Source organism: Carassius auratus, chromosome 5 (genome assembly GCF_003368295.1).
Source record: "Carassius auratus strain Wakin chromosome 5, ASM336829v1, whole genome shotgun sequence".
NCBI classification, from domain to species: Eukaryota; Metazoa; Chordata; class Actinopteri; order Cypriniformes; family Cyprinidae; genus Carassius; species Carassius auratus.
This window is the reverse complement of record NC_039247.1, coordinates 20,982,550-21,010,224: the sequence shown is the minus strand read 5'-3', so window position 1 is coordinate 21,010,224 and position 27,675 is coordinate 20,982,550. Positions and strand designations below refer to the sequence as shown.

At 35.7% G+C, this 27,675-nt stretch overlaps 3 protein-coding genes across 10 annotated transcripts; 2 read left to right on the top strand and 1 right to left on the bottom strand.

Annotated features, from left to right (window-relative positions):
- The first annotated feature begins 1,491 nt into the window (after positions 1-1,491).
- Positions 1,492-7,486, top strand: LOC113080657 (major facilitator superfamily domain-containing protein 10). Of its 2 annotated transcripts, none has more exons than XM_026252804.1 (13): positions 1,492-1,573; positions 2,282-2,508; positions 3,287-3,383; positions 3,498-3,601; positions 4,140-4,298; positions 4,401-4,589; positions 4,896-5,004; positions 5,114-5,225; positions 5,807-5,915; positions 6,046-6,136; positions 6,239-6,286; positions 6,685-6,774; positions 6,961-7,486. In XM_026252804.1, exons 1-13 carry the CDS (start codon positions 1,510-1,512, stop codon positions 7,062-7,064), a joined length of 1,503 nt encoding a protein of 500 aa, XP_026108589.1. In that variant the 5' UTR covers positions 1,492-1,509; the 3' UTR covers positions 7,065-7,486. The 2 variants fall into 2 exon arrangements, with proteins under 2 accessions (XP_026108589.1, XP_026108590.1); XM_026252805.1 differs by having other exon boundaries at positions 1,526-1,645.
- A 744-nt stretch (positions 7,487-8,230) lies between these two features.
- Positions 8,231-16,748, top strand: LOC113080603 (selenocysteine insertion sequence-binding protein 2-like). Of its 7 annotated transcripts, XM_026252793.1 has the most exons (19): positions 8,248-8,342; positions 8,422-8,552; positions 8,949-9,092; positions 10,329-10,503; positions 10,584-10,653; positions 10,733-10,950; positions 11,057-11,138; positions 11,527-11,642; positions 11,725-11,862; positions 12,088-12,123; positions 12,239-12,334; positions 12,460-12,583; positions 12,675-12,838; positions 13,019-13,175; positions 13,269-13,443; positions 14,450-14,670; positions 14,760-14,914; positions 15,001-15,157; positions 15,596-16,748. In XM_026252793.1, the coding sequence occupies exons 3-19, from the start codon at positions 9,073-9,075 to the stop codon at positions 15,715-15,717; spliced, it is 2,226 nt and encodes a 741-aa protein (XP_026108578.1). In that variant the 5' UTR covers positions 8,248-8,342; positions 8,422-8,552; positions 8,949-9,072; the 3' UTR covers positions 15,718-16,748. The 7 variants fall into 7 exon arrangements, with proteins under 7 accessions (XP_026108587.1, XP_026108556.1, XP_026108584.1 ...); XM_026252802.1 differs by having other exon boundaries at positions 8,231-8,552; positions 13,272-13,443; XM_026252771.1 differs by having other exon boundaries at positions 8,232-8,552; positions 9,006-9,092.
- Positions 16,749-17,281: 533 nt separating this feature from the next.
- On the bottom strand, positions 17,282-26,824 carry LOC113080593 (prolactin receptor-like). Its single transcript, XM_026252755.1, has 9 exons — positions 26,652-26,824; positions 24,764-24,835; positions 24,460-24,592; positions 23,656-23,825; positions 22,361-22,542; positions 21,505-21,646; positions 21,190-21,289; positions 20,712-20,781; positions 17,282-20,381 (listed from the first exon to the last, which is right to left on the bottom strand). The coding sequence occupies exons 2-9, from the start codon at positions 24,828-24,830 to the stop codon at positions 19,716-19,718; spliced, it is 1,530 nt and encodes a 509-aa protein (XP_026108540.1). The 5' UTR covers positions 24,831-24,835; positions 26,652-26,824; the 3' UTR covers positions 17,282-19,715.
- Between the last annotated feature and the right edge of the window lie 851 nt (positions 26,825-27,675).

Below are 27,675 nucleotides of genomic sequence, written 5' to 3'. Positions count from 1 at the left end.
GCCCTCGTCTAGCGATCTCAGTGCTCCAATAATAATAATAATAATAATTTAAGATGTTTAATTACCTTTATTTGTACGTTTTTTGAGAGGAGTAACGTTAGCCTACCTTTCCACATAAAGGCACTTCGGCCCGCGATCCCGATAACTATACACAGACTTGTGCAGTATTTAAGTGTTCACACAAATATAATCTGTTATGTCTTAACTGAACGTCCGGTGAGCTGTTGGGGCATTATATCATTATCATTATATTAGATCCATGGATTAAAGTAGGCCGTTCTGTCGCATTAATGATAGATACACACAATTTGCTTATAACATTATAAATTAACTCCATCGTGTGGTCATGGAAACCACTACAATGTGGATTATCAAACCAGTGATGTTAAAATGTAAAATTAACAAATAAATTCACATATTAGGCTGTTTGTTTTTGTATGTGCATGTTCTATGATTATCTGTTCTGACAGATGAGGAATTTGTAACTTTGTCTACACATGTTCCAGAAATCAGCTCATTGCTCCACAAGTCACTATGGTCGTCGCTGAAGTGTGGCAAGCCATTTTAGCTTAAAATATTCCTTTAAAATATTATTTAGCTCTCTTAAACTATATTACTAGTAAGAATTACAATTACAGAGCTCTTTAATGCAATTTGTACTTGTACCAATTTGTACTTGTCACCACGCGACTCTCCCGGACAATCAAAAATGGGCAAAAAGGCGGGAGCTAGTTGCTGAAGCCACACCCACCTAGCACAATGGCAGTGTCAGCAGCGGCAATCCACCTGTCACTCAAGTGGCTACGCCCTTAATTATGCAGAACTTTAAGTCTTAATATAATTTAAACGGATTAGTTATAAAAATTCACCCCCCTAACAGTTGTCATGAAGGGCAAAATTAGCTATGTAGACCAAAATCATTTTTTTGCACCAGGCTGTAAACATGTTTTTTCCTGCTGTAAAGTTGGGCATTTTAACATTGGGAGTCTATGGAACTGACTCCCTTTAGCAGCCAGTCTCAAGCGGCCAGTTAATGAATTGCAGTTTTAGTCACTTCCTTATTGGCCCCAAGAGAGAGAGAGCGGGAGGTTGGCGCTCGGTTTTTACTAGTAAGAATTCCAATTAGAGAGCTATCTAATTCAGTTTTTAATAGTAACAATTATATTTAGAGCACTCTCAAATTATGTAATGGAATTAAATAGCTCTCTAATTCTAATTCTTACTAGTAAAAGTTAAATAACAGTTGAGCTCCGTAATTAAACATACCTTTAATGTGATATTTTATAGTAAAATTTAATTATAGAGCTCTATAATTGCATTTTTACCAGTAAGAATAAAATTAGAGAGCTCTCTAATTTAAATTGTTACTAGTAAGGATTCAGTTGTAGGGCTCTCTAATTTAATTGTTACTTGTAAAAATGCAACAACGACTAGTAACGCTGGGAAGATTTTAAGCTAAAATGGCTTGCCATACTGGTGAAATGAGACACCTCTTCCTGGTGTGTGTTCATGATGGGGAGTGTGTGGGGAAGTAGCAGCATCTTCTGGGAACTTTGCGCACTCCGAGCTCAAGGTAGGAAATCAAGTGAACTGTTCAGTCGAGTCTAATCGAAGAAAATATTCGACTTAAATGAGGCACAGACGGGCAAGTGTCATAGAATTTATTACAGTTGATTTGAGAGTTGCGTGATGTCCCAATGACTCTAAGCAGACTAGATTCATGTTACTGTATGGGCAGTGTCGTTTACATGACCATCTGCCCTGTGCATGATTGTTAAGTTTTGGTGTTTAAGTATGTTAAAGCTATAGTTTAGTTCTTTAGTGTCAGTCATTGACTAATTAAGAATAAACTTAATTATTTATCAATACGTTTTGGTAACACTTTGGTTTACACGTTACATGAAGGCTGCTTAGAGTAATTAGGAGCAACTAACCATAAACCAAACTTTAACTCGAAGTAGGCTACATGTTGTTAATTAAGATTGACCAGTACTTTTTGTGTAATTGTACTGTAACATGAAAACCTTAAAGCAAAACCTAGATTTTTAATTTATATATAAAAAAAAATGTAAATGTGGTAAACATTGTACTTTATGACTCCTAAATCTATAATATATACATGACTGTAAAGAATACCATGGTGCAAATACACATGTTAAACCATGTGTATGTACCATGTTAAAGAAAACGTTACCATACCAGTGCAATTTTTGGTACTTTTGAAATTGAGTTAGGACAAATGTTATACTTTTGTTCACTGTGCTGATTTGTTTTTGTTCAGTGATTCAGTTCAGTGACCACAGGAGATGCTTTAAGAGTTCTCAGCTATCAAGAAAACCTTTGGGAGACTGGAGTGGAGAAATGGCTGGTGACGAAACTACATCTGAGGACGTGCGCTCCTCCAGAGTCATCAAGGTGGTTTTCTTGGCACTGCTGCTTGACTTGCTGGGCTTCACGTTAATACTTCCTCTGCTCCCCTCAATCTTGGACCACTACAGTCAAACTGGGGTGAGATCATATTTTTATGGTTATAATTTGGATATGTTGTTGGTATAAAAACTCAAAATATGTTTAACTGGTTTGTTTAGTTTGCTGTTGTATCTGGCCTAGATTAGTCATGCATGCATCTAATTGTTGTTACCTTATAGAAAGGAACGTTTCCTGTACAAAAGGCAGCAGTGACTGGAAGTAATCACATACTGAATGAATATATGCTTTGTTCAAGATATGTGTCTGTGGAAAGCCTTCAAGCTCTGAGCTGTTCTTTCTCATTAAATGAAGCTGACAATGGCTTCATTCACTTTTTCATCTAGTGCACACTCATTGAACTATTCCAATTACTGTTATACTTGGCAGTGTGTAACATTTCTTTACTCCGTTAACATTTTTCTCCACTGGATAGCAGCTGTAGAATGGAAACATAATAACGTGCACTAAAAAAATGGGGTTCTTACACAGCATTTTGGCTTGTTTTCCCGGTTTAATATCTAAAAAAAAATTTAACATCAAACTACATTTTCTTTATAAGAGATAATGCAAAAGAAAAATTGTCATTGGATTAAGAAAAATAAACTTAATTAAATATAATTTTTTACCCCACTTTCTTGTCCTATATTAAGCATAAATTGACTTAGTTCTGATATATTTTTATGTATAAGACATAATGTCTTATATATTTTATATATTTATAATGGAAAGCAACAGGAATACTACAATTTTTTTTTATGTGTGTTTGTGTATGTATAAAAATAGCTTTCACTTCTGATTTTGATGTTGCATCTTACAGGACGGTGTGTATCAGTCGTTACGGAGCGTAGTGGACTGGTTCAGAGGGGCGGTTGGAGTTCCTATGGAAACTAAATATAACAGTGTTCTTTTTGGAGGTAACTTCGTTACTCTGACTGAAGTTCGGGGTTTCTTCAAATGCAGCACATAATTCAAACTGACCTTTGTATTGAAGACAGGTTTATTGATTGTCTTCGTCTCTGGTGTCTTAGGTCTGATAGGCTCTCTCTACTCTCTGCTACAATTTCTGTCGTCACCCATTACTGGGGCTCTTTCAGATGTTTATGGAAGAAAACCACTGCTGCTGTTAACAACCGTAAGTGTAGACCACACTGACAAAACTAGATCATTGTGGGGCAGGGACTCCCAAACCGTTTTGTCAGTCAAACCACTTTGACCTAAAGTAAATACCCTCTGAGATTTTAAGTTAATATTTCAGTACATGGTTTTCTTTTTGGTAAAAATCACATGGCATGATTTATTCATTTGTATGATTTTATTAATTATTAGCTTTTCTAGGGGTACTAAATAAGGTATTTAGTAACAGAAAATTTAATTAAAACATTTCCTTTAATGTGTTTCTATGCCTTTTCTTATGGAAACTTGTTTCTGCCATGGAATAAAAAATTATAAAAAATAAAAACATTTAATTGTGACATTTTATCTCGTAATTCTGACTTTTTTCTTTCAATTTTCAAGATATAAACTCAGATTTGTTAGAAACGAAGTCGAATTAGCAGATTAAAAAGTTGCAATTCCCTTTTTTGTTTAATTTTTTTTAATTTCATGGCAGAATCTGGATTTCATATTTTCTAGACCTAGTAGATCTGAGTACTATTTTCCTTGTTTTCCAGGTAGGTCTTGTGGGATCCTACGTTCTGTGGGCTTTTTCTCACAGTTTTACAATTTTTCTGCTGTCTCGAGTGGTTGGAGGAATTTGTAAGGGTAATGTCAGCCTGTGCACTGCTATTGTGGCAGACCTGCCTTGCCCTAAAGCAAGAAACAAGGGAATGGTGAGTTAGGGTCATCATTATCTGAAATGAATGTTTTACATTTGAGCTTTTATCTTTGGAGTCATTTGAAGATTGACTGGGTTTGTTCTCTTCTGTTGTCAGGCAATGATTGGTGTTGCTTTCTCCTTGGGGTTCACACTGGGTCCATTAATGGGAGCATACTTTGCTCTGAGGCTCAAAGATGCTGAGGTGTTTTATCAAGGCCCCGCCTGGCTGGCTGTCCTTTTTTCTTTAGCAGACCTGCTTTTTATATTCTTCATGCTGCCAGAGACATTACAAAAGGACAGCAAGGTGACCGTATGCAACAACCAGAAGCTAACTTTTAATAATAAGTGATTAAAATAATGCTGCTCAGTTATGTTGTAATAATGTACTGTAAGTATGTAATTGTATGTAATCAAATGTGCATAGAAATTTAAGTGACATTTAAAGCTAGCATGAAATGAATTAATAGGATAGAGAAAACAAGATTTGTTGCTAGTTTCGATACTTTGTGACTTTTAATGTAATCACTTCCTGAACGGACTTCAACTTAGTTTTAATTGTCAATAGAATTGTCTTTAATTACAAACGTAATGAATGTTTTTCACGATTTAGGGTGCATCACAGTCTTCAGGTATTCAACACTCTGGAGATCTTCTTCACCCTGTTGCACTTTTCAATTTCACGGCCCTCACAAGAACAAAGAATCCACCATCTGAGCAAAGTAAGGCCATAAACTTTCAGTCAACGCAAATGTCTTAAATTTGACCAGGATGAATATCTGTCACAGCAATTGATCGTGATGATTATTTTACTTTTTTTTTCCACAATAGAAATGCTAAATCTCAAGGCGCTTGGATTGGTTTACTTCACATATCTGTTTCTCTTCTCTGGGTTGGAATTCACCTTGAGTTTTCTGACACATCAGCGCTTCCAGTTTTCCAGGTAAGGCCTGAATCTATAGCTAACACAACAACTTCCAACAGCCTTTAAAAAAAACAGCTACAATAGGCTTTGGTTACTGCTTCTACACATCAGTTGCCTGCACAACAGCATTCAGTTTGTAACATTATAAAGCACACCATTGTCTCCAACTGCTAAACTGTCTGTGGCAAATCGAGCTAATTGATTTCAAGTTCAAACAGAGGCAAACTTAAGCCATGAGATGTGACTCATGAAAATGTGACATCTTTTGAGTTTATTTGCATGAGGAACAAGGAAGTTTTGGAAAATTTATTATAAATCATAAACAACTAAAGAGGACAAAGGTTGAAGTAAAGTGTAGCTGCCACTGATGATATATGATTTCAATTGACCAATTCACTCTTGTACACATGTCTTTTGCTTAATCAGAACCGTGAGATACTGGGATCATTGTGTGTGTGTGTGTGTGTGTGTGTGTGTGTGTGTGTGTGTGTGTGTGTGTGTGTGTGTGTGTGTGTGTGTGTGTGTGTGTCATGGAGCAGCTGAATCCTGTGGTCTTGCCTGAGATTTTTTTAATAAAACTATGTCTTCTTCTTTCATAGCATGGAGCAGGGGAAGATGTTCTTTTTCATCGGCATTACCATGGCAGTGATCCAGGGCGGATATGCCCGCAGGATCAAACCAGGTCATCAGATCCAGACTGTTAGCGTGGTAAACTCTTTCATGCATTACTGAAATTTTCTTGCAATTTTCTTGGAACTCTGAATATGATTTAATGATTAACTACTGAAAGGCCTGCACATTGTGACTACATATTTGCTTTCATATATGTGTATTTCAGGCAATTATATCACTTATACCAGCATTCTTGCTCATTGGAATAGCATGGAATTTGACACTGCTTTATTCTGGATTATTTTTGTACTCTTTTGGTAAGCAAGTATGCATCTGTCAGTATACAAATGCATTATTATTATCATATAAAAATTTACTTATTTTATGTGTTAGTATTTGAATTTGTAATTTTTTTCCAGCTGCTGCTATTGTTGTTCCATGTCTTTCAACACAAGTGTCTGGACACGGTGGGATTTATTTAACATTTTTCCTGTGTCTAGTTTTGTCTGAGATCTATTTTAATGGGTTAAGTAAACCTTTTTCTAAAAAAAAAAAAAAAAAAAAAAAAACATTATTTAAAAGGATAGTTCATAAAAAAATGAAAATTGACTTGCTTTCTACTATGGTACACAAAAGAGGACATTTTTAAGAACTGTGATTTGTGATAATCAGTTTTGATTATTACAATTTTTTTTTAAATAATAATAAAAAATGGATAGATAGATAGATAGATAAATAAATAAATATATATGCCAGAAGTTTTATTGTTAAGTGAACTGTCCCTTTAATAGTGATGGTAACATCTCTCACACCTCTTTTAGTTTGAATGTGTGTTGTGTTATTGATGTCATTGTTTGTTTTTTAGGCTCAGCTAGTCAGAAGGGGACAGTAATGGGAATCCTTCGGAGTCTTGGAGCTTTAGCTCGAGCACTGGGCCCTACTGTGGCTTCTTCAGGTAAAAAAAGAAAAGGAAAAAAGATTAAATTATATGTAATATTAGAAAGCTTAAATAATTATTTGCATTTATGTTAACAACCCTAACAGTAATCTGCAATTGTATGGAAATCATTTAAATGAGTCTGTACCTTTTTTTATTGTAGTTTCCAGCAAATCTTAACATTATTTAATTTTTTTTTTTCAGTGTACTGGTTGGCTGGAGCAGAATTATGTTTTATAATCAGTTCAACATTCTTCATAGTGCCTCTGATTTTACTGAGCCGGATGAGGAGACAGAAGGAGGAATGAGATTTAGAGTTTAGGATTCACTCTTGTGTCATATGAGGTCAGACCTCATTTTCCTTATTGAAAGCATTAAAGTCCACTCAAGAAAGTTCCTCTGAAAGTGTTTACAGTGAAAAACAATAAAAAGTACTTGTGCTTATGGAAATTTGTTTACTTAAATGAAAAAAAAAAGACTGTAAATAGTAAGACATATGTCACACGTTTTTTTTGTGTGTTTTTTTTACAACACTTAATTAACTCAACATATATGCATTTGTTTATGCCTCTGTGTCAGTGGTACTGTTTTATAAAAATGACATTACATGTTTGGCATATGCACTGGTATATTTTTGTGTGTATCTATATATAAAAATATGTGGATACTGAACATATCTTTTCAATCAAATTACTAAAAAAGATGAATAAATAATGGTGATTAATGTCTACTGGAATGTTTTATTTATCTTTCAGTTTATATTAACTTGCATGATTTTAATATGTTTATTTTTTACATTTATTAATTCCAATTCAACATACAAGTATAAATAAAAACACAACAATTCCTACATTTAACTGCCAAGCCAAAGTACAGTGGGAAGCAATTATATTAGTTTTTATTAAGAGAAAAAAGTAAGATTATTAGGAATTAACCTAATAGGGGAGAACAGGGTATAAACGAAAACACATTAAGAGTGAATGTGGGGAAACAATGGTGTCAAAACAATTTTCATTAAGATAATTTCACTCTTACATAGAAGCAACAAATAACATTGTATTATACATGAAATATTGAAATGGAAAGGCTGAAATAATATTTTATTGTAAAACCCACTTTTATTCACAATTTCCAATATATTTATTTTCTGCAGATGTTTTGATCGTCTTCTTAGTAACAGACAATAAAACTCTAAATACAAATCAAATTCTTGCTTAAACACATGAAACTATTGTTCACATTTCATATATTTACATTTATGAATGTACAAAATTAGGTACATGCATGAAGTTATATTGTCCATATTTCTGTTAAGAATAAAAAAAAGAAAAGAAAACAAAAATCTAAAAATAAAAAATGAACAAAATAGTTTTTTTTCCGTGCAACTTTAAATAATGTAAAGTATAATCAACTACATTTTAAATCATATTGGATGAAAATCACACACTGCATTCCTAATGACTGTCTCTCAAACCACCTTCAAAATAAAAGTCCCTCGCACTGACTGCTCTCGTTGTAAACTTTGAGCTCAATCTTTAATTATTTGGCCTAAGTTACCAGTTTTATATCGGAACCGGATGTAAACGGTATGCGTCTTCTTAAAATGGAGTTTGTTAAAGACCGGAAGGTATGAAATATTTTACTGTTTGCTGAATTTCTATATAGTTCATCATCATGACTGTGCATACACTAGCTACACGAGCTATCTAGAAATCCCATCTGACACAGAAGAGCTCCTGAAAGCTGTCGACAGCTAAACATGCGACACAGTGGCCCTCTGTCATCTTATTTCGCATGTAAGCTTGAATCTCATGTGTCTAAGTTTGAATTAAAGAAGTTTGCTTGATGTTGTAGTAGCTGGCTGCTGCTAACCGTTTCTATCCAGTATCATCTATTTTAAGACACCAGTCCTGCACAAAACCTTATATACATTTACTTATGATCCCTAAAAAATAATAAACGTCTGTGTATAGACAATATTAAACCGTGTTTTAACCGACTGGCCCTGAAAGTGACTTTGGTTGAGTGGATTATGACATAAGAGTGATCATGACTAGTTTAATTTGTTTGCTGCGTCATGATTTGTCATTCAGCATCGTTTGTTTAAACGCAGATTTGTGCACTCCATACAGTGATTGTTTTTTTGTTTTTTTTTTCAAAGTGTTTATTTGATTTATTCATCTTGATTTCAGCTCATGCATGTTGTTATGTCACCGGTCTGATCTTTGAACCTGTCTCTGAGCTCACAGATAATGAAGGCTGGGGTTTTGGAGCCTCTGAATTTGTTTGATTCATAGCCTTCCACAGCAACACAAAATGGAGGACCATTTGAAAAGGTAAAAATAACTGACTGTGTGGAATTTGATTTTATTAACCAGTCAGAGCAGGCAGGCATTGAGAAATTATTCATTAATTTATATAGATTTGTGATCAGTGGCCCCAAGAAGTGTTGGGATACTAAAAATGCATGAATGTTTTTATATATAATTATATATCAAACTATCTAACCAAGTGCTTTCTGCAGATGTGATCGAATGACATTTTTTTCAGACCTAACTACACTTTCCCTTGGAGACCCATACATGTCAAGCAAGGGGGAAGTAACAAGATATAGTGACCATAACTTATTAATTTGTTCCCTTGTCCTGGTAAAATCATGGACATGATTTAAATAAACAAAAGGGGGGGGGGGGGGTATAATTATTAGTATGGCCATGAATTAATAAGTTGTGGGAACAAATTCATAATTTTTGACTATGGTATGGCTCCGTGTTTTCTTGAGCAATTTTTTAAAGTAACATTAAACCAGCTCATCAAGTTCAAACAGGTGTCCAATCAAAGTAATCACAGGTGTAGTTCATCAAATCTGAGGGATAGTTCACGGCAAAAAGAAAATGGTCATTTTTTACTCACCTATGTCATTCCAAACCAATAAGACTTTGGTCAACAATTTTTTTATGAAAAATTAGAGGTTTCTGTCCCTCTGTTAAAAGTCTGGCAACCAAAACTTAGATCGAAAAAGGCCATAGAGGCACCATAAAAAAGTATCTAAATGAGTTGAGAGGTTTAGTCCAAGTTCTTTGTGCACTTCCATGTTTACCAAATGTGTGCTTCATGTATGTTGATCATTGTTTAGATGTCAATTTAAAAAAGCCTAAATTAAACCTATTCATCATGTAAAGTGATCATATCTCTTTACAAGAGTTATTTTACTGTAAGCCAGTCGAGGGACAGAAACATCTCAGGTTTCCTTCCAAATAGCCTAACTTGTGTTTCTGTTTACCAAAGTCATATCGGTTTGGAAACAACATGAGGATGAGTAAATGATGACACAATTTTCACCTTTGGGTGAACTTAATGACTGATTATTTTCCACTAGCATTTGACAGCAAGAAAGCGTAACAATACATGTATTAATTTTGAACAGTATATCAGTTCCTTTTAATTGTCCAAATGCTTTTTCAGGCCACTGTACATTGCATTGCATTGGAGAACTAAAGAAATCGGTACTCGTCTCGTTTTGACTCGTCGTATGATTTTCAGTTTTTAACTTTAGACTTTACTGTACTCAGAGCTCCATATAAAAACAAAACGTGCCTGTCTTCACCCGAGGACTGGTTCAAGAGGAGGCAGAGATCAGACGATGATCAGTATGCCACGGCACCAAGGACAAACATCTACAAGAGCAGCACTGATCTCAAAACCCGCAGTGGACTAAATAATGATTCAAACAAGCAAACTGGAAAGGTCTGATCCTAGTATGGCTATTTGGATTATTTAAATCTTTATTACTGTTGCATTTTTGAAAGCCTTTTGCAATCTTTTAGTTATTGAAGGACAGCAGAGCTGAACCTTCCTCTCAGGACAAAAGGATCAGTAGGAGATCAAAAGACAGAGGTGTTTATTCCTTTTAAGAAGACTTTTAATAGTAATTTCCGGGTTAAATTGTAATTGGTTGATTTGGTTCTGCTTCTAGGTGAGAGAGGCATCAAACCTTCCCCAAACCCTGCAGAAAGAGACAAATCAGCCATTACATGTTTTAGCACATTTGAAATGAAACTTGCCGATTTCCCTGAATTGGGTGATATCACACCCAGCAACCCGACAGCAGCTTCCCTGCACCAGGAACCATCTGTTTGTGCTGCTGCAGTCGTGCCAGCAGAGTGTCAGAGATCACCAGCACCCATTTGTAAGGTAACGTTCATGCCTGGTGATTTGAGCCAGAGAACACAATGTTCTGTTAAAGCACAAACTGTTTCCTTAATGAATCTCGGCAACGTTTGGTTTTTATTCTTATTAGAATGCACCAAAACGAAGAACCAAGTCGACACAGCAAGTCCCGTCCAGTGGAAAGTGTGACATGTCATCAGCTGTCACAGCAGGTCAAGATGTGCAAACATGCTTCAGAAATCAAAATAGACCAGATTTTCTTTCTTAATACATTTCTATCTTTGTCTTATGGTAGGTTCAAGTCCTCGTGTTTATGAGTTGGGAAGTTGTAATTATGATATCAGGTGCTTTAGTCATTTTGCTCAAAGAAAGATGTTGAAGCATCTTTTCTTAAAAAAAAAAAAAAAAAAAGACAAATAAAATGTTTTAGGGCTTAACAATTATTTTGTTGTTTTTTTCTTATGGAATATTCAGTTTCACTGGGAAATGCATCATATTACAGAAGTGGATTGTGAATCTTTTTAAATTAGGTTTTTAAGTTAAAAATCAATACTGAATGAATTAAATGCATCGAATTGTTTAAACCTCAATTTGATTTAGATTGGGACAGTGCAGAATTCAATCCCACCGGATCTTCTGCTCAGTCCTGGGCAAACATCGCTTCTCAGCCTCCCAGAGTCATCCAGAAAAGCCCCAAAGCCAACAGATTGCCAGAGGTAAACTGCTGCCCCCGTGACAAGCATTTATACAAAGTAGACAAGTAAAAACCTCTTTTTTTTTTTTTTAAACTGTGTCCAGGATGATTTAACTACACAGCCTGTTGAGCAGACAGAGAAGAAGAAGAGGAAGAAAAAGAAGAAATCCAAAACCTCATCTGAGAACGCAGAGGAGATACTCGAGGAACATCTGATACAGCAGGAACCTCCGAAGTTTGAGGTACAATCTGTGCAATTTGATTTTAGGAGTTTTTAAATTGTTTGTTTGTTGTAAATACATTTCCGCATAAATCAGTTATTGTAAACTAAAGCTATTTTAAAGGCTAATTTACTGTTTTGCACTTATTCTTTTTATAATTGTTCATTTTTTTTCTAATTCTATTATATTCAGTAGTCACCTGACATTAATAGAAGTGTAATGTTGTGTGTTGTATTTATTTTGTAGGATGAAGAGGAGTTTCCAGACCTGTCACATGCATCTGTGAGTTTATTATTTAGGCCTGAGCACCATACCAGCAGTTCACAGAAAATATTTGAATATCAAAGACCGAAATATGCACCTGTTACTTTTACCATCTTTAATTATATGGATTCAGGAACTCAAAGGACATTTAGCAGCACAAAAAGAGGGATCGTCTCTACGTAAAGCCACTACACCCACTTCTGCCTCCAGTGACACTAAGAAGACACAGGTTGGTATATTTCCCGTGTGATGTTCAGACTCCACCAAATCTATGTAAAATGAATGACTAAATATTTTGTCTAAGAAATGAGACGGCCACACATTTTAATTGCTTGTAATCCCATCTTATCTCAGCAGACTAGTCAGAAGAAGTCAAAAGTTCCTGTAAAGCTTGACCTTGGAAACATGCTGACCGTTCTTGAGCAGAAACAACAGTCTCAAAAATCCAGACAAGACCAGCGACCACTAACACTTTCAGGTATTTGGCTGAAATATGGAAAGATCTTTTTAGGAAACTATGATGGTACTCACTGTGTGTAATAAAACCATTAACATTGCTGGTGTGTTAGTCGGAGGAGCTCTGCCTGCAGTCCACAAAGAACCTTCAGTTCAGAAAAAGCCATGGCAGCAAGAGAAGACCCCGCACAACCCGCTGGACTCCACCTGTCCATTAGTGAAGAAGGGAAAACAGCGAGAAGTTCCCAAGGCTAAAAAACCAACACCACTCAAAAGAGTGAGTCCAGTGTCCACTTAAAGTTGTGGTGTGTGAATGTTGTGTCCTCAAACACAACTGGAGTGGCATTTATATCTAATGCAGAAATTACACTTACCTTTGAAACCTTTTATTCTTGTGAATTTGGGATCTGTTTTTGATCAGCATTCTAAAAGATGTTTTGCGATTTGAACAATTGAGGTCATTCTTCGGGAGAGAGAGGAAAGGAAACAGAACCGCCTGCTGGAGGAGAGAGACCCGGCCCGGGTGGCCACTGAGGCTGGTGAAAACGAAACTACTAATAGTGAGAATCCTTCTGAAACCAGCCTCGCTGACCATGACCAACATCTTCACACAAGTATGAAACACTGTGATATATTAACATGTCGTTGTTGGCAATTGCTGTGGTTGATCAGAATATTAAATATCTTAGTGTTGTCTATCTTGGTAGCAGACATGGATGAGGAAGTTGGACTCATTGAGACTGAGGAGTCAGAGAGTGGCCAGCCTGGTTCACCATCTCATCACGAGTTGGATGACGTCGTGCCAGAAAACACAACGCTAAAATCCTGGAATCCCAATTCCAATCCCAATCTTCCCAAAATCCACAGCAGGAAGTTCAGAGAGTAGGAAAATCTTTTTTTTATTTTTTATACATGCATATTGTTCCCAAACAGGCTTGAATTTGAGCAACTGAAAATGTTGTCTTTAATCACTTTACCCCCATGCCGTTCCAAACCTGTAAAAACTTAGTTCGTCTTTGGAACACAAATGAAGATATTTTTGATTCATTTTGACAGCTCTCTGACCTTCCCATAGACTGCAATGTAATTAACACGATCAACATCCAGAAACATAGAAATGAGATTGGTAAAATAGTCCATTTGACATCAGCTGTTTAACCGTAATTGTATGAAGCTACGAGAACAGTTTTTATACGCAAAGAAAACAAAAATGAAAGACTTTATTAAACCATTCGTCTCCTCTGTGGCACTATAGCACCGTTTTGGAAAATATCCACTGAACGTAGTGTGTCATCTGCGCCACACGGATCTCGTTTTCTATGTTTATTTTCGCTTTGATTTGAACAAAAACAATGTATCTGCGTGGCGCAGCTGACACACAACAGCATACACTGTTTACGTTCAGTGATACTCTCCACTACTACAGTGCCGCGGAGGAGACGAATTGTTGAATAAAGTCATTATTTATGTTTCCTTTGCGTATAAAAAGTATTCTCGTAGCTTCGTAAAATTACGGTTGAACCCCTGATGTCACATGGACTATTTTACAGATCTCATTGCTACATTTCTGGACGTTGATCATGTTAATTACATTGCAGTCTATTGGAGGGTCAGAGAGCTGTCACATTGAATCAAAAATGTCTTTCTTTTATGTTCCGAAGACGAACTAAGTTTTTATGGGTTTGGATGGAACCACATGGGGGTAAGTGATTAAAGAAACAATTTCATTTTAGGAAGTGGTAACCCTTAAATACCTAATTTTCAAGTGACAGAAAGTAAATTTGAGAAGCAATAACATTAATTTATTAATATATAATAATAATAATAATATATATTATTAGTTTTTTTATATTTATAGACAATGTATTTCTTTGTGCTAATTTTACAGCTACTGCAACCAGGTGCTTAGAAAAGATGTAGATGAATGTGTGAGCAGCTTACTGAAGGAGCTGGTGAGGTTTCAGGATCGTCTTTTTCAGAAAGACCCCATGAAGGCCAGGATGAAGCGCAGGCTGGTCATGGGCCTACGAGAGGTGCTGAAACACCTCAAACTCAGGAAGGTCAAGTGTGTTATCATCTCGCCCAACTGTGAACGTATTCAGTCCAAAGGTAACGTGAGTTTACAGCACAGAGCTCACATTTCCATTCATATTGCTGCTGTAATTGTTGCTGATGAGGGGCCTGTTGTGTTAATGTAGGCGGTCTAGATGAGGCTCTTCACACGATCATCGACACATGCCGGGATCAAGGCATCCCATTTGTGTTTGCCTTGTCTCGGAAGGCGCTGGGCCGCTGTGTTAATAAAGCTGTCCCCGTCAGCTTGGTGGGCATCTTTAACTATGATGGCGCACAGGTAAGTAGCAGAAGTTTCTGGTTATAGTTGTGTTAAATATCTAGTTCTGTGCACTTTGCCGATTTCTCTTTATTTGATGGCCACAGGATCACTATCACAAAATGATTGAGCTATCTGCTGATGCCAGGAAGGCCTATGAGGTGATGATTGCTAATCTGGAGGCTGCTTCCCCAGAAGAGCAGGAGGAGCAGCAGGAGGTGGAGCCATCAAGAGAACCGTCTGGAACTGAAGAGCCGGAGTACAGTACGTCCTAAATAAAGACCTAAAAATAGCATGAATTTATTGCTTTTGCATGCAATACTGCAATTTCACTATCCTTTTAGTTAACTATTCTGTTAAACGACTCCATTAACTGTTAAATATGTCAATGTGTAACTTAGCTGCTTTGTTTATAGGTAGGTTAGCCATGCATGTATAGACTAAAATTAAATCTGTTTGGTGGTTGGTCAATATGTATAACATGTGTTATGTATAACAATCTGATCAGAAGCGACAGTAGAGGCGTTTCAAAATTCTGTTCTTTTTGAAGTTTTGCTCATCGGTGAATCCTGGGAAAAAAAATACATAGTTTTACATAAAGTTTAATTAAATGCCAGTCACAAAATTAATTGAATAATCCGCTACAATTATCATTTTAAAGAATTATCCACTCACTTATGAATTCTGCTTGTTTTTTCTCAGTTAAAATATGGAAGAAAATGCTCGAAAAAGATTACAACCACCCGTTCCTGAATTTTGAGGACCAGTTTTCATCCATTTCTATTGGTTCAGAGCAACTGCTGGATGACCTTGAAGGAATTTGATGGAAGTACACCGACGGATGAGGCAAAATGTCTGTTTTTGTTTTTTAGCAGCGCTCAGGTCAAACTTCTGCAACACGGAAACCAATCGCTACAGTGTTTCCAACGCCGCGTGAGCCCTCAGCACCCTGTGAAATAAGTCAGGAATAGCTTAAAGTACCAAATGTGCCTGTCTAGAGGATTTTATTAACAAATATAAACATATTCCTGTTATCTGGAATGGTGTATTAAATCAAGAGGCAATACAGCTGAAAATAGAGAACAGCCCTCGACTAAAAATATTTTCGTAAAGATAGCACAGTTTGATGTTTCCACAGTCTGAATGGTGAATATTTTTGCAAATAACTACTAATATCCCTCTATTTCTATTAAAATAAGTCTAGTAGTTTGATGAAATGATAAAAGCAATCTGAATGACTTAATTTATGTACATGATTACACTTGTAAATATGTAAATCAAGAACATGTTTTCTTTCTCCAGTTGGATGCACAGTTTTACTGATCATGACCACTGTGTTTGCAGCCCACGTGTCGTCATTATCGGCAGGGTGCCGTTAGTTGTGAAGGCTCATAAAGCAAATGATTGTTACGACCGTGAACTGTTTGTGGGAATACCTCTCCTTCCTAGAACTTATTAAACATCACTTACCTAATCATAGTCCTGGATTTTAATTTATAACTCTCCTCTGGCTGTTCCTCAACACTAGCTGAACTATTAATACTCAGTGCTTGAGGTGGTTCTCCTTCAGATTCTCAGTGTTCGTTTAGCTCTATGCCTTTATGCCGTTAATAGGGAATGTGTGTGTTATGCAGTTGTGTTGTACGCAGTGCTTCGTGGCATATACTTGGAGCATAGAGCTAATCATTCAAAACTTCACTAAGCAGTATCAAATCATTTTCACATATAAACCTTTTCCCCTCCTTTTGTGTATTTTCAGAATGTTGACTATGGGACCAAAAACAACTTTGTGATTGTGAAGGTTTTCTTTAGTATTTGCAATAAATTCATTGCAATAAGTGATCTTGTGTCAAAACTGTCTGCGTGTCCATCCTTGAAATGCCATTTTAAATTAATTAATAGAAAGAGGAAATCAGTCTGCAGTGCTTAAAGGGATAGTTCACACATCAAAAATGAAAATTCTGTCATCATTTACTGACCCTCGAGCTCTTCTTCAGCTGAACTCAAAACAAGATATTTTGAAGAATGTTGGCAACCAAATAGTTTCTGGTGCTCATCGACATCATACATTTTTCTGTAATATGGTACAAAGTTAATGGGAACCAGCATCTGTTTGGTTACCAACAGTCTTCAAAATATTTTGTGTTCAAGAAACTAGTTCAGGTCTGAAACAACTTGAGGATGAGTAAATTGTGACTTTTGAGTGAACTATTTCATTAAAGGAAACCCATAAGACTATTATTATTATTATTATTATCATCATCTTCAAAACCTTAGAATTGAATGTCCTTTCCCCCATGCATGTTACGATTCAGATTATAAAAGAAATCCACACGAATAGAGCAATCGAATACAAGTCTCGTAAAGAGCCATGGTCACTTTACATAATGAACAGATTTGATTTATGCTTTTATTCAAACAGTGCACAAATACAGTAAAGTGCTCAATCCATATGCATTACTTATATGGTGTCTTTAGATGTCTTATATGTTTGAAATGAGATGAGCATGAGTAAATGATCACCGAATTTTCATTTTTGGGTGAACTATCCCTTTAAATTCCATTAGCAGATAAAACATACCATCACATCTAACCACCACAAAAAGTGGAAAAATGTATGCTTTTACTTACCGGCTGCTTGATAATGTGAAAAGACTGTTAACGGATCTAGAATAAACCACTTGTTGGTTGAACCAGTTCTCTGAAAATGCTGCTTTCAGGATTTGTTCATCTAAGATTTAAGAAAATGTTTGACTTTTTGTTTATAGAACTCTTTATTTGAGCTCAATACATTTTTTTTATTTAGCTTAATAAAAAAAATTGCACAACTGAAATGTGATGGTCAAAAATAAAATCATAACCTTTTAGTGATTTCCTCTGGACATTGTCCAGCTGTGGATAAAAAACACATGCCACTGTCAGTGAAAGAATGTGATGAACAAGAGAAACACCAATGCACCCCCGTGCTAACAGGTTTTACATAACTAAATATTAAATCTCTTTAAGTATTGTATGTCTTAAGCATCACATTGTTACATAAAAAACAAAACACATACAATGTACCACAATGGGTGATATAAAACAAATGGCGAGCATTATAATTTACACTACACAGAAAAGCTGCACAACAGTTCTAGCATTTTCTTTCATGCCGAACCAAATGTTTGTCCTTGTATAGTGTTAAGTCAATGTTTGACTTAAAGTAACTCTTTACTGCTGCACTGCAGACCATAAATGTTCCATGATGAGACCAGCTGACCCATCTATGTCTGCCAATGTAACTAGCTTCTCTGAGGCGCTCTATATTAAGTGGAAAAAAGTCACTGCCCTTGTGTTTGGTTAAGCTTTGACAGTAGCTAGGCTTTGCCAGATCTTGTGCACCAGAGTTTTATGACATTAGTCTTAGATAGATACTGCCTTTACGAGTGTCCAAGTTCAATTCAGAAGGATGCATTCAGTGATGCTGTCTGTATATGCAAAAATGAGTAAATATTGAAGACTATTTTAACATCATACCAGTGTTATAAATCAAGATTAAATCAAGTATAAATAAAATGGATTGAGTGACATGTAATTAGTGGATATATAGTTCAATAAATACACTGTATCGTCATCATTAGATGATTTGACCAAAGAAATCTCACACTTATTATATTCATAGTATCACTGTTAAGAAATATACAAAATTAGCTTTTCTGTATTTTAAAATATGTTTCCAATTAACTATGAAAACTCTTAATAATAATCAAACTTTGAAAGATCAGAAGCAGCAAGGATTTAGAAAAGTGCCAGGTTTCTGAAGAAAGTGTCAGAAACTGCAGTGGGATGTTTTGTGTGTCTGCTATGAGGTAGAAGGTTGTAGAAACATTCTGAAAGGTTTAACAATTACTCTAATGATCTTTAGTGGGGTATTTTTTAACAGCTGTTGGTCGATGTGTAACGGTTTGGAATGATGCTGCCTTTTAAACGAATTTTCGACTCTTTACTGCAGCTTTCTGTTGGTTAGAAACTGTTCTGTAGTTGTGCAAACTGTATCTGTAGTTGTGCAGATTGACAGACACAAGGTAACACAAGTGCGTTTCGCAAAGGCATCATTAGCCAAATATGGTTACAAGTTCCACTGCTCCCAACATTGTTCAACAATTAGCTGTTTCTGAAACCACAGTCCCAACGAACATTCAAAGATAGCATCGCAACGTTCTGTGTTTAGAATTACAGTTCTCGACCTGTAGTTACAACCATAGTTTCTATGACATATGGACTTTAAAAGATCATGCTCTTGAGAAAATAAGCAAGCTAACAGTACAATCTGTATCTCCTTCATTCCATTATATATAATATATATATATGTTATTTTGTCAAGAGAATGAAAGTGCAGTTTTTGAAGAATGTGATTGTGCTCTAGTGCCCAGGGGAAGCTGCAAATGACACTAAAAAAAATGGCTCACAACATTTTTGTAGTCCTCATATGCCATGTTTGTGATTTACATCAATAATCTGACATTAATTTGATCCAAAATGATTGATTAGCAAAAGTAATTACTCCACCACCTGCGTGACTTCAGTAAAAACATTGTTGAGCCAATGTGGTTAAAATGATAAAGAAGCAGTTTTGTGGATCAATTATGAATAGCTAGTTAATTTCTCCAGCGATTCTTTGTATTCAGGTAGTTTAGCAGCATGTCATTGTATGGGAAACGCACCCCTGATTGCCGAAAGAACCCTTCTCCCATCTCTACTAACAAAGTGCTTGACAGTTGGAGTAGGACACTAAGACACAAAACAATCCCAAACCTCTGAAGTTTAAGTCGCAAGAAAACAGTCAAGATCCCCTTAAAAAAGTTGTCAGGGTTTCCAAGTATCCCAGAGGTTCGAAAACCCCTCCTGTTTCCTCGGCTTTAAATGTTTTGTCACATTTGACCTCTTTGTGACCCTGTATGGGGAGGCTGTCTTGTAGTACAAGGATATTATCACTGATAACGTCAGTGACCATGCTGTAGTCCTCCCCTGCCAGAGGTGTCTGGTCTCGTTTCTCCTCATCAACCTCAACATACCCCATAAGTCCAGCAGGGTGGATGCTGACGATCTCACATTTGCTACCGGAGCTCATTAGAGCGTTTTGATCCTGAGCTTTCTCTGGTGAGCCATTGCAATTAAGCTGAAGTAGTTGTCGTGGCTCTCCAAGGACACTGCTGGTGGCACTTAGCTGATTGGAGACGGTCCCAGGGTAGACGTGTTCGCTCAGGGTGGTGCTTAGATCCTGACTGCTGTTCAACGTGATCTGGATGCTGTTTTGAGAGACCTTTTGTGCAGTTTCTGTGAGACAGTTGTCTCCCTTTTGGCACTCAAGATGAGCTTTGCCATTAAAATCCATTTCCTCGTCATAGTCAGAGACCACGAGGTAGTCCACTTGACGGTCTGATCTCTGGGCTATTTGGGGATATCCCGGAGTAATCAGAGCACTGAAGATTTCCTCGGACTTACCACTCTGTGAAATGAGAAGTAAAATACCCTTTGTAATCTGTAACTGCAGTTTTGTGGGGTCAATTCATTGTCTGTTGGAAATGTTTAAAAACTCCCTCCTATTTTTGGACAATGACAGAACATTTCAGAAGATTGTTTAAAGAAATTGTCACAATGTAATCTACTTTTATGTTCCACAGGAAAAACTATCCATTTAATTCTAAAGAATATTTTTTTAATTTTACTATTATCCTATTATCCTGTAAAAAAAAAAAAAAAAAAAAAAAACTTCACTACTACACATCTTATTAAAACTACTTTAGAAATGCATGAATTATGGTAGTGTCTGCTGTACCTTAAGGAGCCGAGTGTCTAAGCCACTGATCTTCGGTTCTGGAACTGGTGGCAGTAAAAAATGCTTCACCCTAGAGAAGAATACAGAAATACAGAATTAACTTTATGGTGTTATCCATCTTATTCCAGTTTTTTTGTTTTTTGATGTGAAACAACAGTATATTATGCTGCTTATTTGCTATTTATTTAAAGTGATTATAATAAAAACGTATTATTTTAATCATAAGAATACTGGTTTATAGTGCAAGTTGTTTTACCCTTCTGTCAGGTATTGCATTTTTACAACAGTTTTGCACATATAACTGCTAATAAATAAGAAGGACATTTTTTTTGTATTAAAAAATAACGTGCACACAGTGTTAATGTTAATATTAATATATTAATTTGTGTCACATATTAGGTTGCAGAATACTGATTTTGAAAGAAATAATCAGAGTAAATTCTTTTGACATTGTGATGAGGTGGGATGTCATGCTTACGGTTTCATCTTGACTGTCAGCACTCCTGCAGTCAGCAGGAAAATGATGACCATTAGTGTGACAGCAATGATCATAAATGCATTCTGTGTGTCAGATGTATCTGCAATGCGAGAAACACAAAGCCTGTTTAAGCTTGTTTAAATTCATCTTTTAATGCTTTACTGTATAATTGCTTTAAATGGATCTAAAGGCAGAATTACAAATGTATTTGGTATATGTATCCGCTACTGTTATGTAAGGCTAAAAATGCTGAGTAATGCAGCACAATGGCTGGAGGTGTGAAAGATTGAGTTGCTGGTGCTGGTCTCATCTTACTGTCTGGAATCTTGATGAAAGCAGAGGGGCTCCATTCACTCCAGAGACCTTGGTCTAGTTTACAGCGCACCTGAACGATGTAATTTGCTCCTGGCTGTGGACTGTAGATGCTAAACTCCAATTGTTTTCCAGCACTATATGACTAAAACACAAGAATTTAAACTATGTCTCAATCATAATTATTTTACACGGTATCAAAACTTTTAAATGCAAAAACTAGTCAACTCACAGGCTCCCAATACAGATTTTTTTCATTATAATACATTGATAATTAATAAAAACATTTTAAAGCAAATTTGTATAAATACAGTATATGGAATATTTAATATGTGTGACCCTGGACCACAAAACCAGTATTAAGTGTACATTTTTCGAAACCGAATAAGCAAGCTTTACATTGATTTATAATTTGTTATGATCGGACAACATTTGGCCGAGATACAACTATTTGAATATCTGGAATCTGAGGGTGCACAAAATAAAATCTAAATATTAAGAAAATCGCCTTTAAATTTGTCCAAATGAAGTTATTAGCAATGCCTATTACTTATCATAAATTAAGTTTTGATATATTTACGGTAGGAAATTTACAAATTATCTTCATGGAACATGATCTTTACTCAATATCCTATTGATTTTGGGCATAAAAGCAAAACATTGTTTTGGGCTATTGCTAAAAATATACCACAGCGACTTAAGACTGGTTTTGTGGTCCAGGGTCACATATTATTTATATATGGACCCCCAGTCGAAAGCCTTGGACTTAAAATGTTTTGATTTAAAAAATAAAATAAAATTACAAACTAAAAGAACATTTTTAAGAACCTTGATGACCTTGAAACTATTTAAATCTCACCTCCCAATCGCTGTCCTCCTCATGTCCTCGGTTCTCAATTTTTAAGCGAACTTCATATTTGATTGTTACCCAGCCTGAACGTGTGTCTGCGTCATGTGGAGGCTGCCACTGCACCAGGAAATAGGGACTGTTCGTGGTCTGCATGAGAGTCACATTTACGTTCTCTGGAGGGTGAGACTGCACTGTGTGGCAGAAGATGAATCATCTTAAATGACAATCAACTTCTCAGAAATAATGTACCAGTAAGTGACAACAATATATGAAATAAAAAAGGAAATAAACTGAATGTGGTCTAAATGGATACTTGACTATTCTTCATATACTGTTTAAATATTCAAGATTAGTATGTTTTTTTTTTCTTGGAAAGAGAAGAATACTTTTTCTTCAGTGAGAACACATGAATTGCTCAAAAGTGACATTTATAAAGACATTTATAAAGTCGTTCTATGTTGTTCATTAAGGAATCAAGAAAAAATGTATTACAGTTGCCACAAAAATATTAATCATCATGATATTTTTTCAACAGTTTCTTGAGCCCCAAGTCAGAATGTTTCTTAAAAAGATTTCTAAAGAATCATGTGACACTGGAGCAACACTGGAATAAATTACATTTCTTAAAATGTATTATAATAGAAAATTGTAACGATATTTCACAATATTACTGTTTAATTGTATTTGTATCAAATAAATGCATCCTTAATGAACATTTATAATGAGTCCAGCCTTTAAACAGTAGTGAATTTATGCTCTTAATGCATTTTTTAAAAATTAGTACATCAACCATATGCCAGCAGCACATTCAATCATGTGCAGTGGGATATTCAATACATGGCTTGAGTTCTCCAGAATACAAGACACAAACCTGATCATCCTCATTCTGTTCAGAGCTGCCTCTGTTTAGTGCCATCTAGTACTTTTCCATTCCATTTAGATGCATAAAATCATCATCGTTTAACTCATGGAAGAGCCTAGTGTGCACACGTTTCTAGCAGTAACTGAACTGTATAACTTTACATGCAGTGTAATCGGTTTTGTTCTAGTATGACAATCTAACTGAAAGCCTTTGCTGATTGTGCTGTGCGTGCCGTTATGAAGTGGTAGGAAATCTTTATATACACTATATTTAGCAGGCAGCTCACTGCACTGTGGCTGTTGTCAAAACAACGCTGAAATTGGCCTCTGTAGTAAAACATCATTAGCCATTCATGCATGGTCAGTATACACTAGGGGCATATAAAAACAAAAGCGATTCTGGATGCATTTGAATGTTTTGTAAACACATTAAATGAACTCACCGATATCCATAACATCAACTTCTACAGATTCTGAATAGGCTTCTCCCAGTGCATTGGAGGCCACCACTGTGATGTTGTATGTGATCCAAAGAGACGTGTGGCGCTTATCAAAATAACACGAATTGTTCCCTGCCTTATGATAATCCGGACATTCAGAGACTTCCAAAGAGCTGAAAAAGTTTAAGATGAATGACAAATGAACAGATGAACCAAAACCTGATATTTATAGGTTTGGTGTGTTTATTAGTAAACGCGTGTGGGATAGGAATTAGAAAAATATTTTGAATATAATACAAGATGAAGATCTGAACTGCCATTCAAATCCTTGCTTTTGGAAGAAATTAATACTTTTATTTAGCAAAGATGCATTATATTCATAAAAAGGGGCATTAAAGACATTTAAATTGTTACAAAAGATTTTTGTTTCTAACACATGTTCTTTTGACGTTTCCATTCGTCCAAAAATTCTGAACAAAATGAACTCATGAAGGATCATGTAACGCTGAAGACTGGAGTAACGGCTGCTGAAAATCCAGCTTTGCCATCACAGGAATCAATGACATTTTAAAATAGGTTAAATATCTAAAATATAAGAAACTAGAAAAAGAAAATTGCACTAATATTACCGTTTTTACTGTATTTTTGATCAAATAAATGCAGCCTTGGTGAGCACAAGTGACTTCTTTTAATATTTAATTAAAAAAAGCTACCCATGCTTTGATATAGAGAAAAAAATAATAATTCAAATATACTTTTTTGACAGCAGGATGAATGATGCTGAATAGTGATGCAGGCTGCACTCACCTCTCTTTTCTGTAATACAGGTGATAGCTGGAGGGCAATCCACCTGTTGATCCAGGCTCCCACCAGCAAGTAAAAGTCTCTTTCTCAGGCGACCGGCATCTTGTTATTCTGGGCCTCCCTGGGGGAGAATGACCTGGAAAGGTATTGTAATTGAAGAGTATATTATAAGATATCTGTAAGAATAATAGGACTAGATAAAGTGATATTTCAAACAGGCCTCCAAATGAAAAAAAAGACAGGAGAACACAATGGCAACTGTCTGAATGTAATCTTTGAATTTTAAAGCTGTACCTCCCTCACTTACACATGCTGTGTGAGATCCACGAGAGGAGAAACATCAGAGTCAGCGCCTGTTCTGCATCTCTCCACATTTTTCCTGCACGAGAAACAAACATCTACCAAAAGTCAATAAGATGTCCACAACAAGCACGTTAAGTACCACCTGTAGAGCTTGTTTCTACTTTAAACATCAATCTAGACATGCAAAACAACCACTTAGCATGTGTAAACACCTTCACTCATCACAGCAGCTGAAAGGTCATCATGTGTACAAAATTGTATGCAATTTTGCATGGAGTTTACTCTATGCCAAGATTAAAAAAAGACGCTTCTTATCTGATTTCATGACTATGTTCTAAACGTGATCAGTAAAGTAAATACACAGTGAATTGTTTTTGGTCTGGATTTTTTATCTCGGCAAAGTAAAATTATAAAATGTGTCATTTTGATTATGAAAGCAGAACAATCACAAACACTAAATCACATTGAATTTTATTTTATTTTATTTTTGAGTTAATCAATGAAGTTCTCAGTTCAGCACATCATGATCACAGAAGTGTCTAACACAGTCCTGAATGATGGTTATTTCTCACAGCATGGTAATGTACAAGGTTATGAACACAAGGCATCAACAAAAGATTTGAGCACGCCAAACACAGGTGCAGAGAGCTGACTTAATGGAAAGATACTGCCTTGGAAATGGATGAGACACAGACATAAAGGGCAATCAATGTGCTTTATGTTTTTGGATCATTTTAGAAACACTTTGCTACAATCTTTATATTGCATCTATATTTTTCATTTTACATTTACTTGTTTCAGTTTCTATGAACATGCCATCGGCATTATATGTACTTATTGAGAAGGAAGTGGGTTAAAGTCCAGGTTTAAATGACCTCAGAACATTTGACATTAACTATTTCGGTGCCAGACCACTTCAAATAATTATTTTCATTTTAACAGCAGCAAGTTTGACAACACATCTCATGAATAATAATACATATTTTAAATAATATACATTCCTACACATTCTTATCAAATACATATAAGGTGATCAATGTGGAATAGAAAGAGATGGCAGCTGAGGCCCGGTATCATATGGGATTCAACTAAATGTGTAAAGTCATGTCAATCAATCACCACAAAAGCAAGTCTTCTCTGAAAATCTGTTATTCAAAATATCTCATATTCATAATATTACTAAGGCACAACAAACTAGACTAATTACTGAGTCTACACAAACTACTGTCTCCTTCTGACATTCCTCCAGGGGCCAATTTTTGCCACAGCATTCTCACTGGTGTAATAGCCATAAACAAACACATTTTGCTTCAGTAAGCCATGACAAGGCAGGTCAGACAGCCAAACTGTGATCTCAGGTCAACCCAGCTGAGGTACAAGAGATAGAAGAGCTTATGTCATTTTTTGACTGTTGAACAATAGATCTGCCTATCATTAAACCTCTAACCTTCTTTACATGAAAATAATAATAAAAATAATAATAATAATATATATATATATATATATATATATATATATATATATATATATATATATATATATATATATATATATATATATATATATATATAAGATAGACCATAAGATGCAATATTAAAGAATTACAAATATAATGCAAATCTTAATGACTCATACTGTTTGACGCTATTTAATAATCCTTGTATACATAATAAATGAATCCCGGTTTCGATTGCGATATTATTGGACGCAAAAAAAAACAATATATATATATATATATATATATATATATATATATATATATATATATATATATATATATATATATATATATATGCATAGTTATAGGCCTATAAGATAAATATTAAGCAAGTATACCCGGCATCACAAAAGAATAATTTGTAATAGAGTCGTCGCTTTTGACGGAGACTCACCTTGATCTGCTACTGCTTCACCTGTGATTTTCCAGTATTCCACTCACGTGCTGCATTTTGGATCGAAAACAGTCTTTCCGCGCACTATGAGAGAGGGAAAGGCCAAATGAAAAGTCACCCTGTTTGACACCGCAGTGCTTCTGAGTCTCTAGTTGCACACAAACAGCACTAAAGCTGCAAGGAGAGTCTCGAGGAGTGGCATACAGGCGATGACGTTGCATCACACGCACGCACGCACGCACTCACACACACATTACCTGCCAATGACACAGAGCAACTGTACACAAGATGAGTAAAGTGCATCTAATAAAACTTTGGTGTTCGTCTAATAAAGCCTTGTTTGGAAGTTTGAAAATAGTGGAATGTCTGAACCAAAATAAATAGAACACGTGCGTCTGCAAGATGTCTCTTAAAGGTCGCTTCATCTGATGTGAACAAAATATTTGATAAATGTCCTAAAGATGTCAGTTTGACACACATAATGAATCATAAACATCTTAGACATTTTTTAGATGTCTATTCAGTGTCTGACAGGAAATGTCCTACAGACTTATTGCAGACGTGCAAACACAAAAAATATCTACATCGCAGGTGTCAAATAGTCATCTCTGTATATGTGTGCTATCAGTCTCTATTTCTTAACTTTAGTTATAAAAATGTTTTGAAGTTATATAGGTCTAAAGCAGTCAGACAGAAAGACCAAAAGATAAGGGCCTACAAACAGACAGAAATAGATAATGTGTTGGAGGTAGTCTGAGTGTTTGCCCCTGAGGCTCTGACTGGTTGCTTTGCATTCTTTTAGGGTGTTGCTAGAGTGCTCTGTCTGGATGATAGGACTAGTGGTTTTCAACCAGGGGCCTGGGGCCCTCTAGAGGCCTCAGCAAACTCCCAAAGGGACCCCAAGACAACTTAAAATGATTTAAAAATAAGGCAAAACAACCTTTTTATATAATCAAGTTATTTTTTATTTTAATTCAGCCCCTCAACAACATTTTTTTTTTTTTTTTTGCTTTTCTTTAAAATT